The sequence below is a fragment of the Protopterus annectens genome, chromosome 2.part2, assembly GCF_019279795.1.
Source record: "Protopterus annectens isolate FY-2018-M chromosome 2.part2, PAN1.0, whole genome shotgun sequence".
In the NCBI taxonomy this organism is placed as follows: Eukaryota; Metazoa; Chordata; order Ceratodontiformes; family Protopteridae; genus Protopterus; species Protopterus annectens.
The window spans coordinates 1,080,780,806-1,080,800,902 of record NC_056730.1 but is presented as its reverse complement, the minus strand read 5'-3'; the positions used below and the strand labels follow the sequence as shown (position 1 = coordinate 1,080,800,902).

Sequence of the window (20,097 nt, the reverse complement as noted above, 5' to 3'; positions counted from 1 at the left end):
AGAATGGAAACTGAAAAATCCACACAACAATAACGCATTCACCTCAATGAAACTGAAGAAAAGGGAAGCTCAGACAAGATAGACTAGGGGAAGGGTTTTCAAGAAAAAAACAAATATGGGGCCACTGACCTAAGTAGCTGTTAAGAACTGTTGGTTGTAGTATAAGACTGTAAAAAATGTGCAGTGTTATGTAAAGTATGTAGAGATCAGAAGTGCCAAACTGATAGCACCAGTATACAAATAGTTGCCTTGTAAAATATTTATGCATTGTAGCAAACTATGAAATTAATGAGATATGCTGTAGTAACTATTTAACAAAAAAGGCTGAAGTAAAACATGCTGTAATTAAGACAAAAATGTAAGTCTAAGATCAGTTAGATTTTGAAATGAATAAGCTAGAATCAGTAAAATCAACAGGAGAAACTAAGTTCCAAGTAGCTGATGCTGTAGTTAAAATTCCTGGAATAAAATGATGAGGAAATAATATTAAGAAGGTGATTGAAAACATTTGAAATGGTATAATACTATATACCACCTACTGCTCCCAGAGATACATAACAAAGATAGTAGAGAGAGAGGAATAAACCACTCTGGTGAAACTTCCATGTTAATAAAATGTATAATAAAAGAAGGGACACAATGAAACTTTATAAGAAATCCATATCTCCTTACCACAAGACCACGCTGAAACATGCCAGCAATGAACTTCAGAGCACCAGTAGAAATGTGAAGTGGAGTGAAAGTTTAAGGCTATGACAGATACCGAAGGAAATGACAAATCTTCCTTCATTTATGCTGGGAAATTAAGGGATAATGTCCAGAAATCTATAGATTATACAGACAATATATATCCATAATATTTATTTTATTTAACATTTGTTTACTGGGAAAGTCCGAGTTGGAATGAAACCAATTTTCAGAGGAGGCCCAGGGAGAAATGCTCCAGATGCATGTCTTTGTAATGTGGGAGGAAACCGGAGCACACCACACAAACACAGGGGGGACATGCAGACTCCAAACAGAAGGCACCCCAGTTGAGAACTGAACTGGAGAACCTCTTGCTGTGAGGAGACAACGCTACCACTGCACCACTGTAATAATAATAAATCATTCTGATTCCAAGGACATAGCCAATATATTGGCAGACCGATTTAGTGCTGTCTTCATCACATCTACTCACATTGCCACCATTATTCTGTAAAATGTAATTTTCACTAAAATCACTTTGGAACAAGTCATAGAATCCCCATCAAAGACTAAATAATATTACTTCCATGGGACCAGACAGCATATCAGGCTACATTTTCATAAGTGCCCAGTGTGCATTATATGAGCCCCTTCTTAAACTGTTGAACCTCATCCAATCTGCGAAGTTTGTGCCTGATGCCTTTATGACAGCCACCGTGACTCTCCCAGACAAGATTGTTCCTCTACGGATCTTGATAATTATATGCCCATTGGCTTCACCAGTTTATGTTCAAATCCATGGAATGTGTATCATACAGACCTCATTTATGCACATGTAGGCCAATTAATTGATCCAGACCTCGATCAATCTGGTTTTGTGAAGAGCAGTTCTTATCTTCTGAACCTAGTAAGCATCTTTGTAGAGGCTACAGACAGTGGTTACTTAGTACATGCTGCTTACATCAACCTGGCCAATATTCCCAGTGCTGGCATTATTGAAAAATTAGACACATTTAATATAAACTTCGGTGATAGCCATTGGATTGAAAACTAACTATATAACTGATCTTAAGTTATGAAAGTTCTTGGTATCCTCTCTGAACATAAAATTGTAACTAGTGTGGTACCACAGACATTAGGGCTGGATCCTGTTCTGTTTTTCCATTTATTTTGCAAATATACAAGTCAATACTCCAAAAGTGTGTCTGACTAAGTTTGCTGATGATTGCAAGCTGGGCACTACTATGATCTGCTTGTCCACTGATACTAAACAGCTCTAGCAAGTGTTGAAATATGCACGTACCCACTATACTAAAAATCGTCTTGGGTTAAATGCAAAGAAATACACCATAACAACATTTGGCAAAAAAGCTGCCCTCAAATCATATATTATATATTATACTCCTCTTCAGACAGACACAGTCTTAAGAGACCTGGGTACTTAAGGGTACAGCTATGTCTCTAATTAAATCATCATGTTTCTGCCACTGGCAGGAAATCCTTCTACCTGTCCCAGTTAATTAACAAGGGAATATCCTCAATATTTGAATAAGTTGCCCAACTACTGTACTCTTCCCTTATCAGTCCCATTGCTGTATGCATTGCCCCTTTGGTTTGCACAATTCCAAGCATATTGTTCAGCTAGAAAGCCAAAGATTTTATAACCAAGAAAATTAAAGGACTTAAAACCTTCAACTATACCTGATAGATTACCACATTTCTCCTTGTACTCGGCGACTCTGAGGTGACCTATGTCTTATTTTTTAAGTCATGACAGATCTGATCCTATTCAACTTCCTATTTCTTCATGAAACTATTAGCTCTACAAACATTCACACTAGGGACCTAAACCTATATCACCAAGTAAACATGACTTACTGGAACAGGTTCCTATCTCAACGTATTCCCAGCCTATGGAATGAGTTATGTCTATGGTTACCTTTAAGGTAAGTCTTGATTGGATAGGTAGACACAAATTTACACCAGGGATATCATGTATTGCCCTACTAAATTTGGGAGGCAAATACTATTAAGTGTTAAGAAAAAGTAGCAAGAACTTTAAGTATGTCCACTTAAAGGTGTAGATGGCTACTACACATTTTATGGTCCCTTAGATGTCTTTCATTGTATAATTCCTATGTTCCTATTTATCTATGACTTTCTACATGATGACTTGACTTATTCAACTTGGTTTAAGAACTATGATTTAAAAAATAGTAAAAAATTACTTTTTATCACTGATTTTTGTAATGTCTGAAGAATTAATGGAATAAGTTAAAGACTGATGTGACTTAAAAGAGAAACAGATGTTGCCTGTTTTTGGACTTTAGCAGAAAACAGACAAAATGCTCCTACAACACAATGACAAAATGCTGCTTAGTGTTCTCTGTGAAAGAAGATGCAGCTGAGTCAATCATGGGTGCTAACCTACAGTCTGGAAGGATTCATGCCGAGTTGCTGAAGGTAATTACAACAGATAGAAACAAACCTAAAACTGCTCCTGGACTTATATATATATATATATATATATATATATATATATATATATATATATATATATATATATATGGGTCTACTTCTATTCGCTGACAGCCCATTTCACTGAAACCCATTTCGTTGACAGCTCATTTCATTGACAAAAGTATTCAAGGCAAAAACCTGGGTTTTGCCCCCCTCCCCACTGTTGTGCGACTGTGGAGTTGTTATATATAGTTGGGGGTGTGGGGGGCACAGCCCCCCACATTGGGGGGGTGTGGGGGGCGCAGCCCCCCACCTAGAATGTTTGTCAATGAAATGAGCTGTCAACGAAATGGGTTTCAGTGAAATGGGCTGTCAGCGAATAGAATATATATATATATATATATATATATATATATATATATATATATATATATATATATATATATATATATATATATACCAACTATGAGGCTACACAGCAGTAGGGAAAAAAAAGCAAACACCACTGTTAGCAAAAGTAGTTTTGGTGAACAGCACTTATTCTTTTTGTGCTCGATGAAACTGCACTTGCCCACATGACACATTTCCATCTGGAAAGATGCAACATTTTACTACTGAGATGGAAAAAAGCTGCCTCCTGTTTTATGATATCTAAATCTAAAATTTGAGTGCAGTTGGCCCTTACCTAAATTAGATTTTTAAGAGCAAAAATACAATGAAATAAAATAAATAAATAAATAAAGGAGAAACAATACACTTCATTTAGCTGAACTAAATTTTTGACACTACAGTATGTGATCAACAATCACTACAGTATGTGATCAACATAGAGAACTCAACACAGCTCCTCGTGGTATCCAGCAGAGTTCCTAGAGCAGCAGAGACCAGAAAAGACAAACTTTCCAGATTCTAAGTATTTTTTTCTGCATTTTCGACTTTTTGTGCCTTTCGATGACTATTTCTGCCTATTTTATTCAGTTATTACCTGTTTTTACTGTTTTTAATAGCTTGAATTGTTTGTTGCACTTCCTTGTTTAAGTTTTGCTTAAAAGTTAAACAACAGGCTAATACACTCAAGTGTACTAGCTTTTGATAACAATTAATCGAAAAACACAGTATTTATTGTATTTTCTGTCTATCTGTTAAAAAAACTTGAAAAAAAACAAAAAAAATACTCTTGTTTTCCATACTTTCCTAATAGTTTGTTCCAGTGATCAGATTTTGCTGATCCCTGGGCTTTGTCTTGGTTCCTGTGTTTCTCCATTTTCCTTGTTTGGTCAGGGGGAAGTTTCTTTACTCACCAGTGAGAGTGGGGAGTACTGAGGTGCCTGTTTGTCCTCAGAGGAGTGGTTTAAGGCAGTAACTTGTAGTTTATTGGCCATTTTGTGTAATTTCCTGTCTTTTCCAGTCCCCTGCTATAAAGCACGCTTTGGCGGGCTTTTCTGGCTATAGAGAACTCAGCACAGCTCCTCGTGGTATCCAGCAGAGTTCCTAGAGCAGCAGAGACCAGAAAAGACAAACTTTCCAGATTCTAAGTATTTTTTTCTGCATTTTCGACTTTTTGTGCCTTTCGACGATTATTTCTGCCTATTTTATTCAGTTATTACCTGTTTTTACTGTTTTTAATAGCTTGAATTGTTTGTTGCACTTCCTTGTTTAAGTTTTGCTTAAAAGTTAAACAACAGGCTAATACATTCAAGTGTACTAGCTTTTGATAGCAATGAATCGAAAAACACAGCATTTATTGTATTTTCTGTCTATCTGTTAAAAAAAACTTGAAAAAAAACAAAAAACAATACTCTTGTTTTCCATACTTTCCTAATAGTTTGTTCCAGTGATCAGATTTTGCTGATCCCTGGGCTTTGTCTTGGTTCCTGTGTTTCTCCATTTTCCTTGTTTGGTCAGGGGGAAGTTTCTTTACTCACCAGTGAGAGTGGGGAGTACTGAGCTGCCTGTTTGTCCTCAGAGGAGTGGTTTAAGGCAGTAACTTGTAGTTTATTGGCCATTTTGGGTCATTTCCTGTCTTTTCCAGCCCCCTGCTATAAAGCACGCTTTAGCGCGATTTAGCGCGGAGTTGCCACAGGAGCACACGAGAGCAGCGGCGGTTAATCAAGGTTAAACTATTCGGGCTACCTAAAGTCCACTCTTCAAATTTTCCCTTAAAACAGCCTTCCTTGAACTGTACTGCTGATCAAACCAGCGTATTCTATATCTAAAAAGTTCAGCTCTACTTGATTCCTAAGTAGACTATTCTCTATCTGTAAAGCCTAGCACTTGCTCCTAAAGTATTTTTTTACTTTGATATAGCACTTTTATTATACATAGTACCCCACCACCCTAAAACCCTTTTTCGATCACCCACATCCCCCGGAGTCTTTTTAAAGTTTTTGTCTATTTCTTCTAGCATGTCGAGGGATCAGTTGCTAGTGTCCTCTCCTGCTCAGCTGGTGAATCTTGGAATATTGAGGCAATGTTACAATTGCCTCATGTACACAGACAACCCTCTCCTTCTTCCACAAAACACAAATACATGCGAGAGATGCAACTATATAGCCAAACTGGAGGCTGAGCTCTCTCAACATAGGACTGGCAAGACCAGACAGGAGGAGAAGGTAACCACACACACCACAAACCCAGTCTCACATAGTACTATCACAACTTCAAATCATACACATAAACACACAAAGACATACTCGGGGGCTCTGATCAAAAATCTACCAAAACAGCAGAGGCCACCAAAGCAGACACCCAATCAACTGCTACCTCAGGACACAACACATGCAACACATAGACCACATAGTCAGTGTGCCAAACAGTCACAGCCCTTAAGGCCAAACACAATGCCAGACACACTCGTCATTGGTGACTCCATAGTCAGACACACTGACGTCCCGCTCACCAGATTGAGTAAGGAGAAGGTCACAGTAAGCTGCCTGTCGGGCGCTAGAATCCGCCACATAACACAAGCACTCAGGTCTCTCAACAGCAGGTACAAGTATGACTCAGTCATTGTCCATGCTGGTGTGAATGACCTGAGACGTACCTCCCTGGACTACATGAAAAGAGACATAGAGGAGCTCTCTGATTATGTAGCTCAGGCAGGTATGACCCTGACCTTGAGCAGTATCCTACCTTCATCAAGAATGATGCCACAATACAGAGACAAGATGATCAGCTTTAATAATTGGCTTAAACTCTGGTGTCATTCAAAGGGGATCCAATGTCTGTCTGCCTGGGATGACATGCTGGACAAGCCACACTGCTTCGCAAGGGACGGCTTGCACCTGTCACCCCTGGGCTTCCGGATATTGGCAAAGGCTCTTGCCACCCCATAGTGCCTTTTTAGGCAAGGCTCAAATTCTAGACCTACCACCCTAGAACACAAAAGGAAGAAAACTAAGGGTAATGCTGCTCAATGCCAGAAGTCTCAACCTCAAGATGCATGCACTCGAAGCCCTTCTCAGTATGGAGAACATCGATGTCTGTGCTGTGACTGAAACCTGGTTCAAGGCTCCTGAGAGCACCCCGGCACTATCAGGTTTTACCTCATATCATGCGTTCCGGCCCCAAAATCCGGACAACACCAAGAAAGGAGGGGGGGTGTCCATATTCATCAAGGACACCCACACCTCAAGGTTGGTGGCAATGCACGATACATTGGAGACCATCCAGGTGCAATTAACCATAGGCAAGACTGCTCTGCAATTTGTAGCATGTTACAGGCCACCCTCTCAAACTCAGGAACTTCACATAGCTTTCCTGAAAACACTGGAGGGGATAAATGTATCTCCAAACACCATCATACTAGGTGACTTCAACTACCCGAATATAGACTGGGATCACTACTCAAGCCCCAACACTCTAGCCCAAAGGTTCCTAGAGTTCATAAACTCAAATGCCATGGAACAACTAGTCACCATCCCCACAAGAGGAGAAAACATACTAGATCTCATCATCACGAACATGGGGTCACAATGTTCAACACCGGAAGTATACCCCTCACTGGTGAGATCAGATCATAAACTAATCTCACTGGAAGTCCACATCCCGCCCCCACCCGAGATAAAAAAGACCACAGTGAAGAACTTCACAAAAGCCGACTTCACACTTCTAAAAACTAGTGTGGTCTCTTTCAAGGCCCCCAAGCCTGCGGAAACCATTACTCAAGCCGCTGAATCACTTACAAATGCCTTCTACCAGCACCTACAGGACTGCATAGATCAGGCAATCCCAAACAAAACAAAGACTCTTTGTACCAAAGGCAAGCGTCCAGTCTGGTGGACCCCAGCCATAAACAAGCTCTACAACAAAAGGAGGACGCTACTACAAGATAGAGCAAAATCCTTAAAAGGGAAGACACCTTTGATCATTATAAGTAAAAAACTAAGATCTCTCATAAAATCATCCAAGGCAAATTTTGAGAGAAAAGTCGCTAAGGACTCAAAAGACAATCATAAGGCCTTTTTTAGCTATGTTAGAAACCTGGGAGGAAACTCCCAGATATGCTCAGAATTAGTTCAAAATGATGTAAAAATCACTGAACCTACAGACATTGCCAACATACTGGCTGACAGGTTCAGTGCAAACTCCCCCTCCCCCAAAAGGAGAGATATCTATACCAGAGGATTGTAGCCCCCCAAACATCTCTAACGCTCAGGTGAGAACTGCTCTCTCCAAGGTGAAAAACACACATCCATGAGACCAGATGGTGTCCCCAGTTGTGTGCTCCACGAACTCAATGAGGAATTAAACCCGCAGTTAGGGCAGCTATTTAATCTTAGCCTCACCTCAGGATACGTACCCGAGGAGTGGCGTATGGCAACTGTGGTCCCACTTCACAAAGGCGGTGCCTCCACCGACCCTGGAAATTACCGTCCCATTAGCTTGAGAAGCCTGATCTGCAAAGCTATGGAGAGGATCATAATGGAACTCATAAATAAAGACATAGGGGACTTGCAGACATTGGATCCAACCCAGTTTGGCTTTGTCAAAGGCAGATCATGCCTTTTAAACTTGGTTGACTTTTTCGAAACAGTCACCAAGGCCATTAATGAGGGCAAGGCAGTCCACACAGCCTACCTCGACCTGGCAAAGGCTTTCGACACAATACCCCACTCAGGTATCATTGAAAAACTCACCAGCTTAAATGTAAACCCATACGTCACAAGATGGGTTGCAAACTGGCTAAGTGACAGAACCCACAGGGTCAGAGTTGCTGGCGCCATGTCAGACTAAAAGCCTGTCACAAGTGGTGTCCCTCAGGGCTCAGTCCTGGGCCCACTCTTGTTCGGCATCTACTTTTCAGAAGTACAAGCAAACACAGGAGGGTTATGGCTGACAAAGTTTGCAGATGACTGCAAACTGGGCGCCATAGTCGAGAGCACATCTGACACAGATATCCTTCAGAAGGGTCTTATAGAAATGGATAACTGGTGCCAGAGCCATGGCCTAAAGTTAAACGCCAAAAAATGCATAGTCATACCCTTCGGAAAAAACAAGGTTACCCCTAGCTACCATATAGGTGGCAATCCACTAAGCACAGAAGAGGTTATCAGGGATCTGGGGACCCAGGTTGACAGCAACCTTTCATTTGACACTCTCGTTGCCAAAGTAGTTAGGAAGACCTTCTACATTGCCCACCTGATCATGAAGGGATTCACATCTAGATCAAGGGAGGTCATCGTTCCCCTGTACTCATCACTCATCAGACCAATGATTGAGTACAATGCTCCATTCGGAATGTATCTGACCCGACACCTGCAGCAATTGGAAAGGTCCCAAAAGTTCCTCACCAAAAGGATAAAGGGTCTCAAAAATATGTCTTATGCTGCCCGACTGAAGGAACTCCAGCTCTATTCAGTCACTTACCGTCTGCTCAGAGGTGACCCGTGCCTGACATACAAGGCCATGTCCAACCCGGAATTGATGAACATGCTTCACCTCAAAAAATCTAAATCCATCAGAACTACAAGGGCAAGAGACTTAAACCTTAACACGGTTATTAATAGGACGTGCTGGAGGGACAGGTTCATCACCCAGAGACTCCCTATGCTGTGGAACAAAATCCCGGTACATGTGAGGCAGAGCACCTCACTGGCTTTGTTCAAGAGAAATCTTGACCAATGGATGGGAGATCGCAGGTATACCCCAGGGATTACCTCAGTGTCACTGCTTGACAGAGCCACAACAAAATAATGGGCATAGTATCTTTCAAACTAAAGGGGTGGTGAAAGCCACAAAACTCTGGGCTAGGCTTATAAATGCCCTTGGGCAGATAGCCTAGTATGAACCTATGAACCTATGATAAAAAATAGAGGTGTGTGGATATTAACTGACAACACTGTCTTTCAAAGATATATATATTCTTTCATTTTCAGAGGTAACTGTTATGTGAAGTTGTGAGGGCTGCCAGCTCAGCTAGCTGGAATTTTGTAAATAACTCTATGTCATTTATGAATAGAAATATGATTTATATGCTTGTCTTATAAATGTAAGAAAACTATATATTATGTGTATATTAAAATACTGGTGCAGAAGTGTGTGTTGAACTGTATGTGTGTACTGAGCTTCAAGAATGTAACCACAGTGTTTCCTGCTGGAAAAGAGCAGAAATGTGTATAAACTTATATGCCTATGCAAATGTATGTTTTGATGGTAAAGGCTGGAACATACAGAGTTAACTTGCAAACCTTCAAGAAAAGCAAAGAGTTTTACAATGGTGTTTATCTCAACTAGGATACAGAATGTCTACAACTATGAGTTCTTTCTATTGTCTGGAAAGAGAAATAATTACAGGATTCAAATGTAAAGGTGTTTAACTGTTTTATGACTTCCAGTTCAAGAAAACTTCTGAGAGATAAGTATTTTTGACACAGAAGTGCTAAATTTTTAAGTTTCTGTTAGCCTGGGAACTGAAGGCAGAGGTGACAATGAAATATGTAATTTGAGATAACCAAGCAGTAATGTCTGACAGTAATTTAAGAACTATATCAGAGAGTGAGTCTGTGCATTTTGTATTTGTCTTTGGCTCTGCCAACATTCTCCCATCAACAGTTGTCGTGCTCTGTAAGTAAGTTATTTAGGACACAGTATCTCTTAGATATAGCTAGGAATACAGTAAAGACTAGTTTAGATGTTTTCTGCATTTATATGAGACTGTCCTGCAATGTTGTTTTAAAATATTTCCTGTGATTCTGAACTCTGTTACCACTGTGTTGAGTTACTAAGTATTGTCTTGTTCTTTTATGTATTATTAAATATATGTAAACCTTGTAATTGTGGCTAGTTTGTTTAGAGATATTTAGGCTCTCAGAGTACTTTATATATATTTGGTGACACTCTACAGGCCACTCTTAAATAGCCTTAAAAGTCTTGGTCACACTTACCATTTGGATTATAGTAACATTACACAGACGAATTGGTCACTCTTTGGGAAGGGCCTTAGAGTAGCTGATAAGTAAGAGTGGTTGGTGGAAGCTAGTACTACTGTAGAGTCTGGGCAGAAGGGGGCATAGCTAGTGAACCTGTGCCAGCCTTCCCCAGGAGTGTCTGTGTGTTTGTATATAAATCAAATCCCAAAATGTGTATGTGTGTGTGTGTGTGTGTGTGTGTGTGTGTGTGTGTGTGTGTGTGTGTGTGTGTGTGTGTGTGTGTGTGTGTGTGTGTGTGTGTGTGTGTGTGTGTGTGTGTGTGTGTGTGTGTGTGTGTGTGTGTGTCAGCTACATGGGCAGGGACACAAAGCACTGGTTGGACAGAGAGGGTGCTGGAAGTTTTGGCTTGACCACTCGGCTGAGATCTTTAACTTTTTATTATAATGATGCATTCAGTGTTCGTATATGTTAATACATAAATTAACACACATTACAATATATGGATTTTGGTATTTATTATTAATTATTATTATTATTATTATTATTATTATTAATTATTATCAATTATTTATTATCAATTGTATTTAATATATAGAATAGATTTATATACATATATTTATTTATTTTTTGATATATTATAAATATAACATTTTTTATAAGGGTTGATTAATTTTAGATATAATATAATTAGCTCATTATATATCGACGTACATTCAATTAAATACATATATAAGTACGTTTTAGATTCATACATATATACATATTTATTATCACAATTTTATAGTCGTTTTAAATTTACACACAATTTTTAATTCACATAACTTTTAATTTACACATTCATATATTTATTATTTATATTATATACACATATATTTATATGAATTACGTTCAACTCATTAAACAATATAATATTTTATTTTAATTTTAATACTTCACATTCATATATCTACATACATCTTTGGTTGGTCTTGCAGCAGTAATTAATTATTTATACCTTAGCTTGTGGGATGTGAAATATAATTCTATGTGCATTATGAGAATAAGGAAATGCATGATTGAATGTCATTCAGCTGTTTAATGTTCAATTGTTTTGTTTAACTGTTTAATTGTTTTATTGAGGAATAATAATTGGTATCAACGTGCATATATAAGTGACTAAACTGAGAAACATATTATTCTGAAGAAGTCTGTGTTATACGGACGAAACCTAGGTAGATCGTGTTTTTTGCTTTGGAGCTGCCTATGGCGGTTGACTGTGTTTGTGATCGTGTTCAATAAATTGTGGAACATTATTTTGGTCGTATCCTGAGTACTATTTGCTTTCTTGGACATTGTCATTTGCTTTCTTGGACATTGTTATCTGTTCATCAGGCTGTGAGCATCAACAGGAACGACTGGAATTCGCATCCATTTACACATTGGTGTCGTGCCTTTGGTTCTTGGTTGAGATCTTAACTCTATAGCTGTGCCAGTGGGGAGTCTTACTGGGGATCTGGGAAGAGAGGGAGAAACCAGCCCCAGACTGACTGTGATCTCTGTGGGCTCTTAAAGGAAATTTTACTTTACTGTGTGTGTACTTCTCATCCTCCCAATGTGCATGTCCCTCACTGGTGCTAGTGGTGAGGATTGAAGCTCCTTGATTACTAGGCCAGTGCAGGGGCATCACAGAAGTATACTTTTCTTAACTGTTATGTGAGATATACCTTCACAATAACTACAAGATAAGCCTTTTAGACTAAAGGATATAAAAAGTCAGATATTGGTAGTTGGTGCAGGGGGCTAAGAGTGTGCAATGTAGTGTGGGGTTTTATTCCCTCAGCCCCCATTTGCCTATTGTGTGACCTTGAGCAAGTCGCTTAACCAGACAGTGCTTAGGGGCAACTTGGAATTTAAGTTGAGGTCCTCAATGGTCCTGTGGACTACAAGCTTAGTAACTACCTATGAACTGAGACTGATGCCAGAGGAATGTGTCTCAACAGGTGAGAATATTGCTAGTTTTCTTCACAACATAGAACAGCAAGATAGATTTGAATTGTGTTTATTTGTGAAGCTCAGACTGACAGATTACAGAACTGTCTTCCATGTGTATTTCATGTTGTGTTAATAGTGTGTCAATTAACATTTTTTTCTTTAGACAAAGTTATTGTATGTTAGGGAAACAAAAAATTAGAGAAGGTACTGTTTTTCCACCAAATAGAAATATGTGAAAACACAAGTGCTTAGAATAAATGTTGGGAACCTTCACAATAACTACAAGATAAGCCTTTTAGACTAAAGGATATAAAAAGTCAGATATTGGTAGTTGGTGCAGGGGGCTAAGAGTGTGCAATGTAGTGTGGGGTTTTATTCCCTCAGCCCCCATTTGCCTATTGTGTGACCTTGAGCAAGTCGCTTAACCAGACAGTGCTTAGGGGAAACTTGGAATTTAAGTTGAGGTCCTCAATGGTCCTGTGGACTACAAGCTTAGTAACTACCTATGAACTGAGACTGATGCCAGAGGAATGTGTCTCAACAGGTGAGAATATTGCTAGTTTTCTTCACAACATAGAACAGCAAGATAGATTTGAATTGTGTTTATTTGTGAAGCTCAGACTGACAGATTACAGAACTGTCTTCCATGTGTATTTCATGTTGTGTTAATAGTGTGTCAATTAACATTTTTTTCTTTAGACAAAGTTATTGTATGTTAGGGAAACAAAAAATTAGAGAAGGTACTGTTTTTCCACCAAATAGAAATATGTGAAAACACAAGTGCTTAGAATAAATGTTGGGAATAAATATTGCTCAAAGATAAGGAAACAGATCAGTACAATTGTCTTCCTTAGGTGGTACTGGTGTCTTTAAGTGGTCTCTGCATGACACAGTCCTGTGGGAGGTGGATAGGGACATCCTAAGTACATAAGCACCCACCACAACTAAACCTATGCTTACCTTGGAGGAACAGCAGTGATGCTTTGAGGTTCTCCTGGACTGCTGAGCTCCTCACCCTGTCACAGACAGAGGTCCCTGCAAACCTGTGATAACAACCCTGTGAAGGATCCTCATTTCTGATGTTTGTATCAATGCTCTAACCTTTTTTGTCTCTACACAAAGCTCATGACCATAGGTGAGGACAGGGGTCATAGACAGACTGGTAAATGCTGGTGCTTCGTCCTGTATCTCAATTTTCCATTGACTATCACTGTCCTGTAGAATGCCTGCTGTACAGACCACATTCTTCTCTTGTTTATAAACAAGACCCAAAGATCCAGCTCTTGGCAGAGTAGTCTAAGGAAAAAAGCAAGATGAAAACAAATGTTGACTTCAATGATGATTCATTCAACAAATAAGAGGATCTTCATGGAATAGGGATACTGGGTCCCACCTCATGGAGTCTCTTGTGGGTGATGCCCTCCCATATGCCTGGATGTCAGTAACCCCACATAACTCAGTCATCCTCAACCTGAAAATAACTGTTTTGACTCTCTACTTGTGAGATGTACGGTATGTGTGTGTGTGTGTGTTTGGGAGGACTGGGGTGGGGTGTTGGGTCAGGTACTGTGCCGGTCAAGTACCAATCTCTGGTGCTGGGAATCATTTTTTTCTAATTTGAAAATTACTTGTTTTCCCTAAAATGGAATTTAAAGAAGACATTATATGAATTTCAAAAGCACTGGTTTTATAAAGGTCATCACATCACAAACGTTACCAAATAGCAGGTGAGGACTGAAGGGAATGGTGAAGCAATGGGCAAAATAAAAAAGAGATAACATTAGATGACAAATCACTAAATCATTTACTCAAACATCATAAAAATGGGAGGAAAACAACTGCGGTAACTGTTTAAAGTGGCACACAAAAAGAAAACTGCAGTAAAATTGTGTTAAGTGGATATCTGAAGATGCAGAGGTATAGCTTTCTAAAGGGTATTTCAGGAATGCTCTTTGTTACTTAATGCAATAACACCGTTATGGCTAGTTCCACTAGTTACACCTGTGTTATAGGCTGACCGAAGCATGCATGCATACTTCCATGATTATCCATTACTCCAGACGTCTGATACAAAATATTTGCCCGATGACCAGGAATTATCTGACTGAATTCACTTTATATACCCTGTGAATGAACATGCAATAACATGAACTACAGATGTCATTAAGTCCATGACCCACTTCACTCAACTACCCTCAGGGGATGGTTCATTAAGGTATTCTTCCCTCTTCCATCTTCACTAAGATGTTTGTCCTCTGGAGAAACCTCCCTCAGCCCCTCATAAATATACACATTTCCTTACTACCATCCCCATGATAACATTCACTTTACTCTCGTTTGTAATTCATGTTTGAGTGAAACTACTTCCCAGGCTTTCTATCACTACATGTCTTTCTGGTCCTTTTAAGCATATCCTACTTATAAAGTACTCTCCTTCAAGCTACACATATTCGTGTTGTATGATCTTGTATTCTGTCAGGATAACAAACAGGTTTATATATCTAAGTTGCTGATGGGATGCTTCAGTCAATATCCACTTGCATATTGTCTATCTTTGAGCATATCACTTAACTAGAATTGTGCTTTTTTGGGTTTCTCCTGGAAAGGAACACTTGTGCCTAATGGATTTGTCCCATTTAACAAATGGATGGATGAATGAATGAAGTTAATATTGTTGTCCTCAGTGATGAAATTTGCCATATTCTCTGTCTGAGTGACCCTGTGCCTAATTCCTTAGCAAATTATCTGACTTTATCCTACATGTCTTTACTGCACCCTTTAAGTGGAAGCAGGCATTGCTTGCTTCTGTTGCAACTGGTGATTGGCCTATTTGAAAAAAAAAATCTCTGTTTTGGGAAAGTGTTACAAACCTTTATGTACTTGAAGGGAAACAGCCACTCAAAGAAGGTATTATTTTTAAAAAAATTAAAGTATGAGAAAACAATGCAAACTGAAGCTAAAGTAAACATGCTGAGAATGAATGCCAGGAATACATATTGTTCATAGATAAGGAAGCAGATCAGTACAACAGTGCTCCTCAGGTTATAGTGATCTCTAAAATAATGAGGAAATTCAAGAGTGAACGGGATAGAATATGGACTTTTAAAAAATGAATAGAAATATAAGCTGTTATTTAAGAAAGGTATATTGAGTCTTTGACAGGCAGCACAGAATCCGTGAAAATACATAACAAGCAAGCCATTATCTGTCATGGGAATCTACATTTTCACACATTTGGTACACTTCAACCATTTTGCCTCCATGCTCTTCCAACTGCATGAATCAATAGATTCCTCAGATTATCTGCCATTTTGTTAGTGCTAATACATGGATTTTCTTCCAAGAGCTTCTGTAAAAACCTTCAGAATTGATTTACACTTCTTTTTATCAGGTAATTTCTCTGAGCTATGCTTTGTGATCCCATTAAGTGTTCATGTAGTCCTTCATCTCATCTTACTTGACTCAGTAATCCACTCTATTTCCAGCTCATATGTTTTAAGTTAAATCGCTTAGGCCCACCACAATGTATACCACACAAAGGGAATATATAATAACAAGGCATCATTTTTAAGTGTATACATAATAAACCATTTTATTTTAGGCATAGGGCTTGTTATATTTTATAAAGGCCCTATTTGCAGTTAGTTCTGTACAGGGTGCCTCACTTAATATTAAGAAAATAATGTAAACATTGCAGAATACTGCAATCGTACATTTTTGGTTACTTACTTAGAGTCACCGATAACTTTATTTACAGCTTCCAGTAAATCTTGTGTTTTCATGTGTGTGAAATCCACCACTTCTGCAGCTCCTTTTGTCTTCATGTGGACCATATTATCAGGCTGATCAGCAAACAAGGGAATTCCGACCATTGGTACTCCATGATATATAGCTTCATAGATTCCATTTGTTCCTCCATGAGTAATAAACAATTTAGTCTTTGGATGGCCTGCAATTTAAAAAAAAAAGTAAAGAATTCTGATTTACACAGCAGTGTCTCTTATTTCAAAAAATGTTCAGATATGTTTAATAATAAACATAGTCATAAATATGAGACACCAAATGTTAATGGCTAGAGAAACGTTTTCAAAAGCAGCAACTGCTTCCAGGATAGGTATCAGAAACTGGAAAAAAAACTCTAGACATACAACAGCATTCTTAAAACATTGAACTGCTACTTTAAAATTTGGAAATACTTTGAGTGATTGAGGTTAATATACTATCCACAATCTACTACAATCTTACTGCTACACACTAGATCATCAGGCTATATTTAACTACATACATTTTTAAAGAAAATATTTTTGCAGGTGAAATTAGACCTCTGCATCCTCCATTGTGAGGGCTCTGTCCTCACACCCACTTAGCTACTGCCAAGGTCAAACTTACTTAGAGGAAAGGGTAAATATATTTTTCTTTTCTTTGAGTTGATGGCACGTTGGGATTAAAATATATAGAGCTGGGGTGAGCAAGTGTTACCACATCTGGAGGTGCAGAGGGGACACAGCTGTTCTGCAAAATTCCTGAAGCTGTATATTACTTTCTGGAAGTATTAACAGTCAGACTGAATGGTGGGTACTGTGATCAGTCTGATAGGCTTTAAGTTCATTGTTTGTCACATGAAATATACTTTAACTCCTATAACTGCTACTGGGCTTTGCATTTTTGACAATCTGTATTTTAAGAAACTGCAGTGTTGTCCTAAGGATAATTATACCATACAGACTCTAAATTTGGAATGCCGTGCATCAATATCAAGCTTGGTACTTCAGAAACATAAAAGCTGGATGGACTTTGAATCTGCAAGCCCAGGAGTGTTCAGAAGAAGAACATTAAATAACTAGAAAAGCAAAGATGCACTGTCTTATACCAGGTACAAGAGGCCTTATGCATGTAATGAGAAGCAATATGGCTGTTTATAATGTAGACATGAGTACGACACTCACAGCATAATGGCTGCCTTCATGTACAGCACTGTAATAACTGTAATACAGTAACATGTACTACAGCACATGATAACCAGCTGGTAACTGTGATACAGCACTGTACTAACTGTAATACCGTAACATGTAATACATCACATGATAACCAGCTGGTAACTAATACAGCACTGTACTAACTGTAATACCGTAACATGTAATACAGCACATGATAACCAGCTGGTAACTAATACAGCACTGTAATACAGTAACATGTAATACAGCACATGATAACCAGCTGGTAACTGTAATACAGCACTGTACTAACTGTAATAAATTAACATGTAATAGAACACATGATAACTAGCTGGTAACTGTAATACAGCACTGTACTAACTGTAATACAGTAACATGTAATACAGCACATGACAACCAGCTGGTAACAGTAATACAGCACTGTAATAACTGTAATAAACTAACATGTAATAGAGTACATGATTACCAGCTAGTAACTGTAATACAGCACTGTTATAAATTAACATGTAATACAGCACATGACAACCATTTTGTAACTGTAATACAGCACTGGACTAACTGTAATACAGTAACATGTAATACAGCACATGACAACCAGCTGGTAACTGTAATACAGCACTGTACTAACTGTAATACAGAAACATGTAATACAGCACATGACAACCAGCTGGTAACTGTAATACAGCACTGTACTAACTGTAATACAGTAACATGTAATACAGCACATGATAACTAGCTGGTAACTGTAATACAGCACTGTACTAACAGTAATACAGTAACATGTAATACAGCACATGATAACCAGCTGGTAGCTGTAATACAGCACTGTACTAACTGTAATACTGTAACATGTAATACAGCACATGACAACCAGCTGGTAACAGTAATACAGCACTGTAATAAATTCACATGTAATACAGCACATGACAACCAGTTGGTAACTGTAATACAGTAACATGTAATACAGCACATGACAACCAGCTGGTAACTGTAATACAGCACTGTACTAACTGTAATACAGTAACATGTAATACAGCACATGATAACCAGCTGGTAACAGTAATACAGCACTGTACTAACTGTAATACAGTAACATGTAGTGCAGCACATGATAACCAGCTGGTAACTGTAATACAGCACTGCACTAACTGTAATACAGTAACATGTAATACAGCACATGATAACCAGCTGGTAACTGTAATACAGCACTGTACTAACTGTAATACAGTAACATGTAATACAGCACATGATAACTAGCTGGTAACTGTAATACAGCACTGTACTAACTGTAATACCGTAACATGTAGTACAACACATGATATCTAGCTGGTAACTGTAATACAGCACTGTACTAACTGTAATACAGTAACATGTAATACAGCACATGATTACTAGCTGGTAACTGTAATACAGCACTGTACTAACTGTAATACAGTAACATGTAATACAGCACATGATAACCAGCTGGTAACTGTAATACAGCACTGTAATAATTGTAATAAACTAACATGTAGTACAGCACATGATAACTAGCTGGTAACTGTAATACAGCACTGTACTAACTGTAATACAGTAACATGTAATACAGCACATGATAACTAGCTGGTAACTGTAATACAGCACTGTACTAACTGTAATACAGTAACAGTAATACAGCACATGATAACCAGCTGTTAACTGTAATACAGCACTGTACTAACTGTAATACAGTAACATGTAATACATCACATGATAACCAGCTGGTAACTGTAATACAGCACTGTACTAACTGTAATACAGTAACATGTAATACAGCACATGATAACCAGCTGGTAACTGTAATACAGCACTGTACTAACTGTAATACAGTAACATGTAATACAGCACCTGATAACTAGCTGGTAACTGTAATACAGCACTGTACTAACTGTAATATCGTAACATGTAATACAGCACATGATAACCAGCTGGTAACTGTAATACAGCCCTTAACTAACTGTAATACAGTAACATGTAATACAGCACATGATAACCAGCTGGTAACTGTAATACAGCACTGCAATAACTGTAATACAGTAACATGTAATACAGCACCTGATAACTAGCTGGTAGCTGTAAAACAGCACTATAATAACTGTAATACAGTAACATGCAATACAGCACATGATAACCAGCTGGTAACTGTAATACAGCACTGTAATAACTGTAATAAACTAACATGTAAAAGAGCACATGATAACCAGCTGGTAACTGAAAATACAGCACTGTAATAACTGTAATACAGTAACATGTAATACAGCACATGATAACTAGCTGGTAACTGTAATACAGCACTGTACTAACTGTAATACAGTAACATGTAATACATCACATGATAACCAGCTGGTAACTGTAATACAGCACTGCACTAACTGTAGTACAGTAACATGTAATACAGCACATGATAACCAGCTGGTAACTGTAATACAGCACTGTACTAACTGTAATACAGTAACAGTAATACAGCACATGATAACCAGCTGGTAACTGTAATACAGCACTGCACTAACTGTAATACAGTAACATGTAATACAGCACATGATAACCAGCTGGTAACTGTAATACAGCACTGTACTAACTGTAATACAGTAACATGTAATACAGCACATGATAACCAGCTGGTAACAGTAATACAG

The 20,097-nt window shown here is 38.4% G+C and overlaps 1 protein-coding gene across 1 annotated transcript in view; it reads right to left on the bottom strand.

Moving 5' to 3' along the window:
* LOC122795880 (UDP-glucuronosyltransferase 2A1-like) overlaps nucleotides 1–20,097 on the bottom strand; it is a 299,683-nt gene that overhangs the window by 31,729 nt on the left and 247,857 nt on the right. Inside the window, exon 6 of the mRNA XM_044064299.1 lies at nucleotides 16,218–16,437. Coding sequence (XP_043920234.1) covers nucleotides 16,218–16,437 — 220 coding nt within the window. The remainder of the gene's footprint in view (nucleotides 1–16,217; nucleotides 16,438–20,097) is intronic.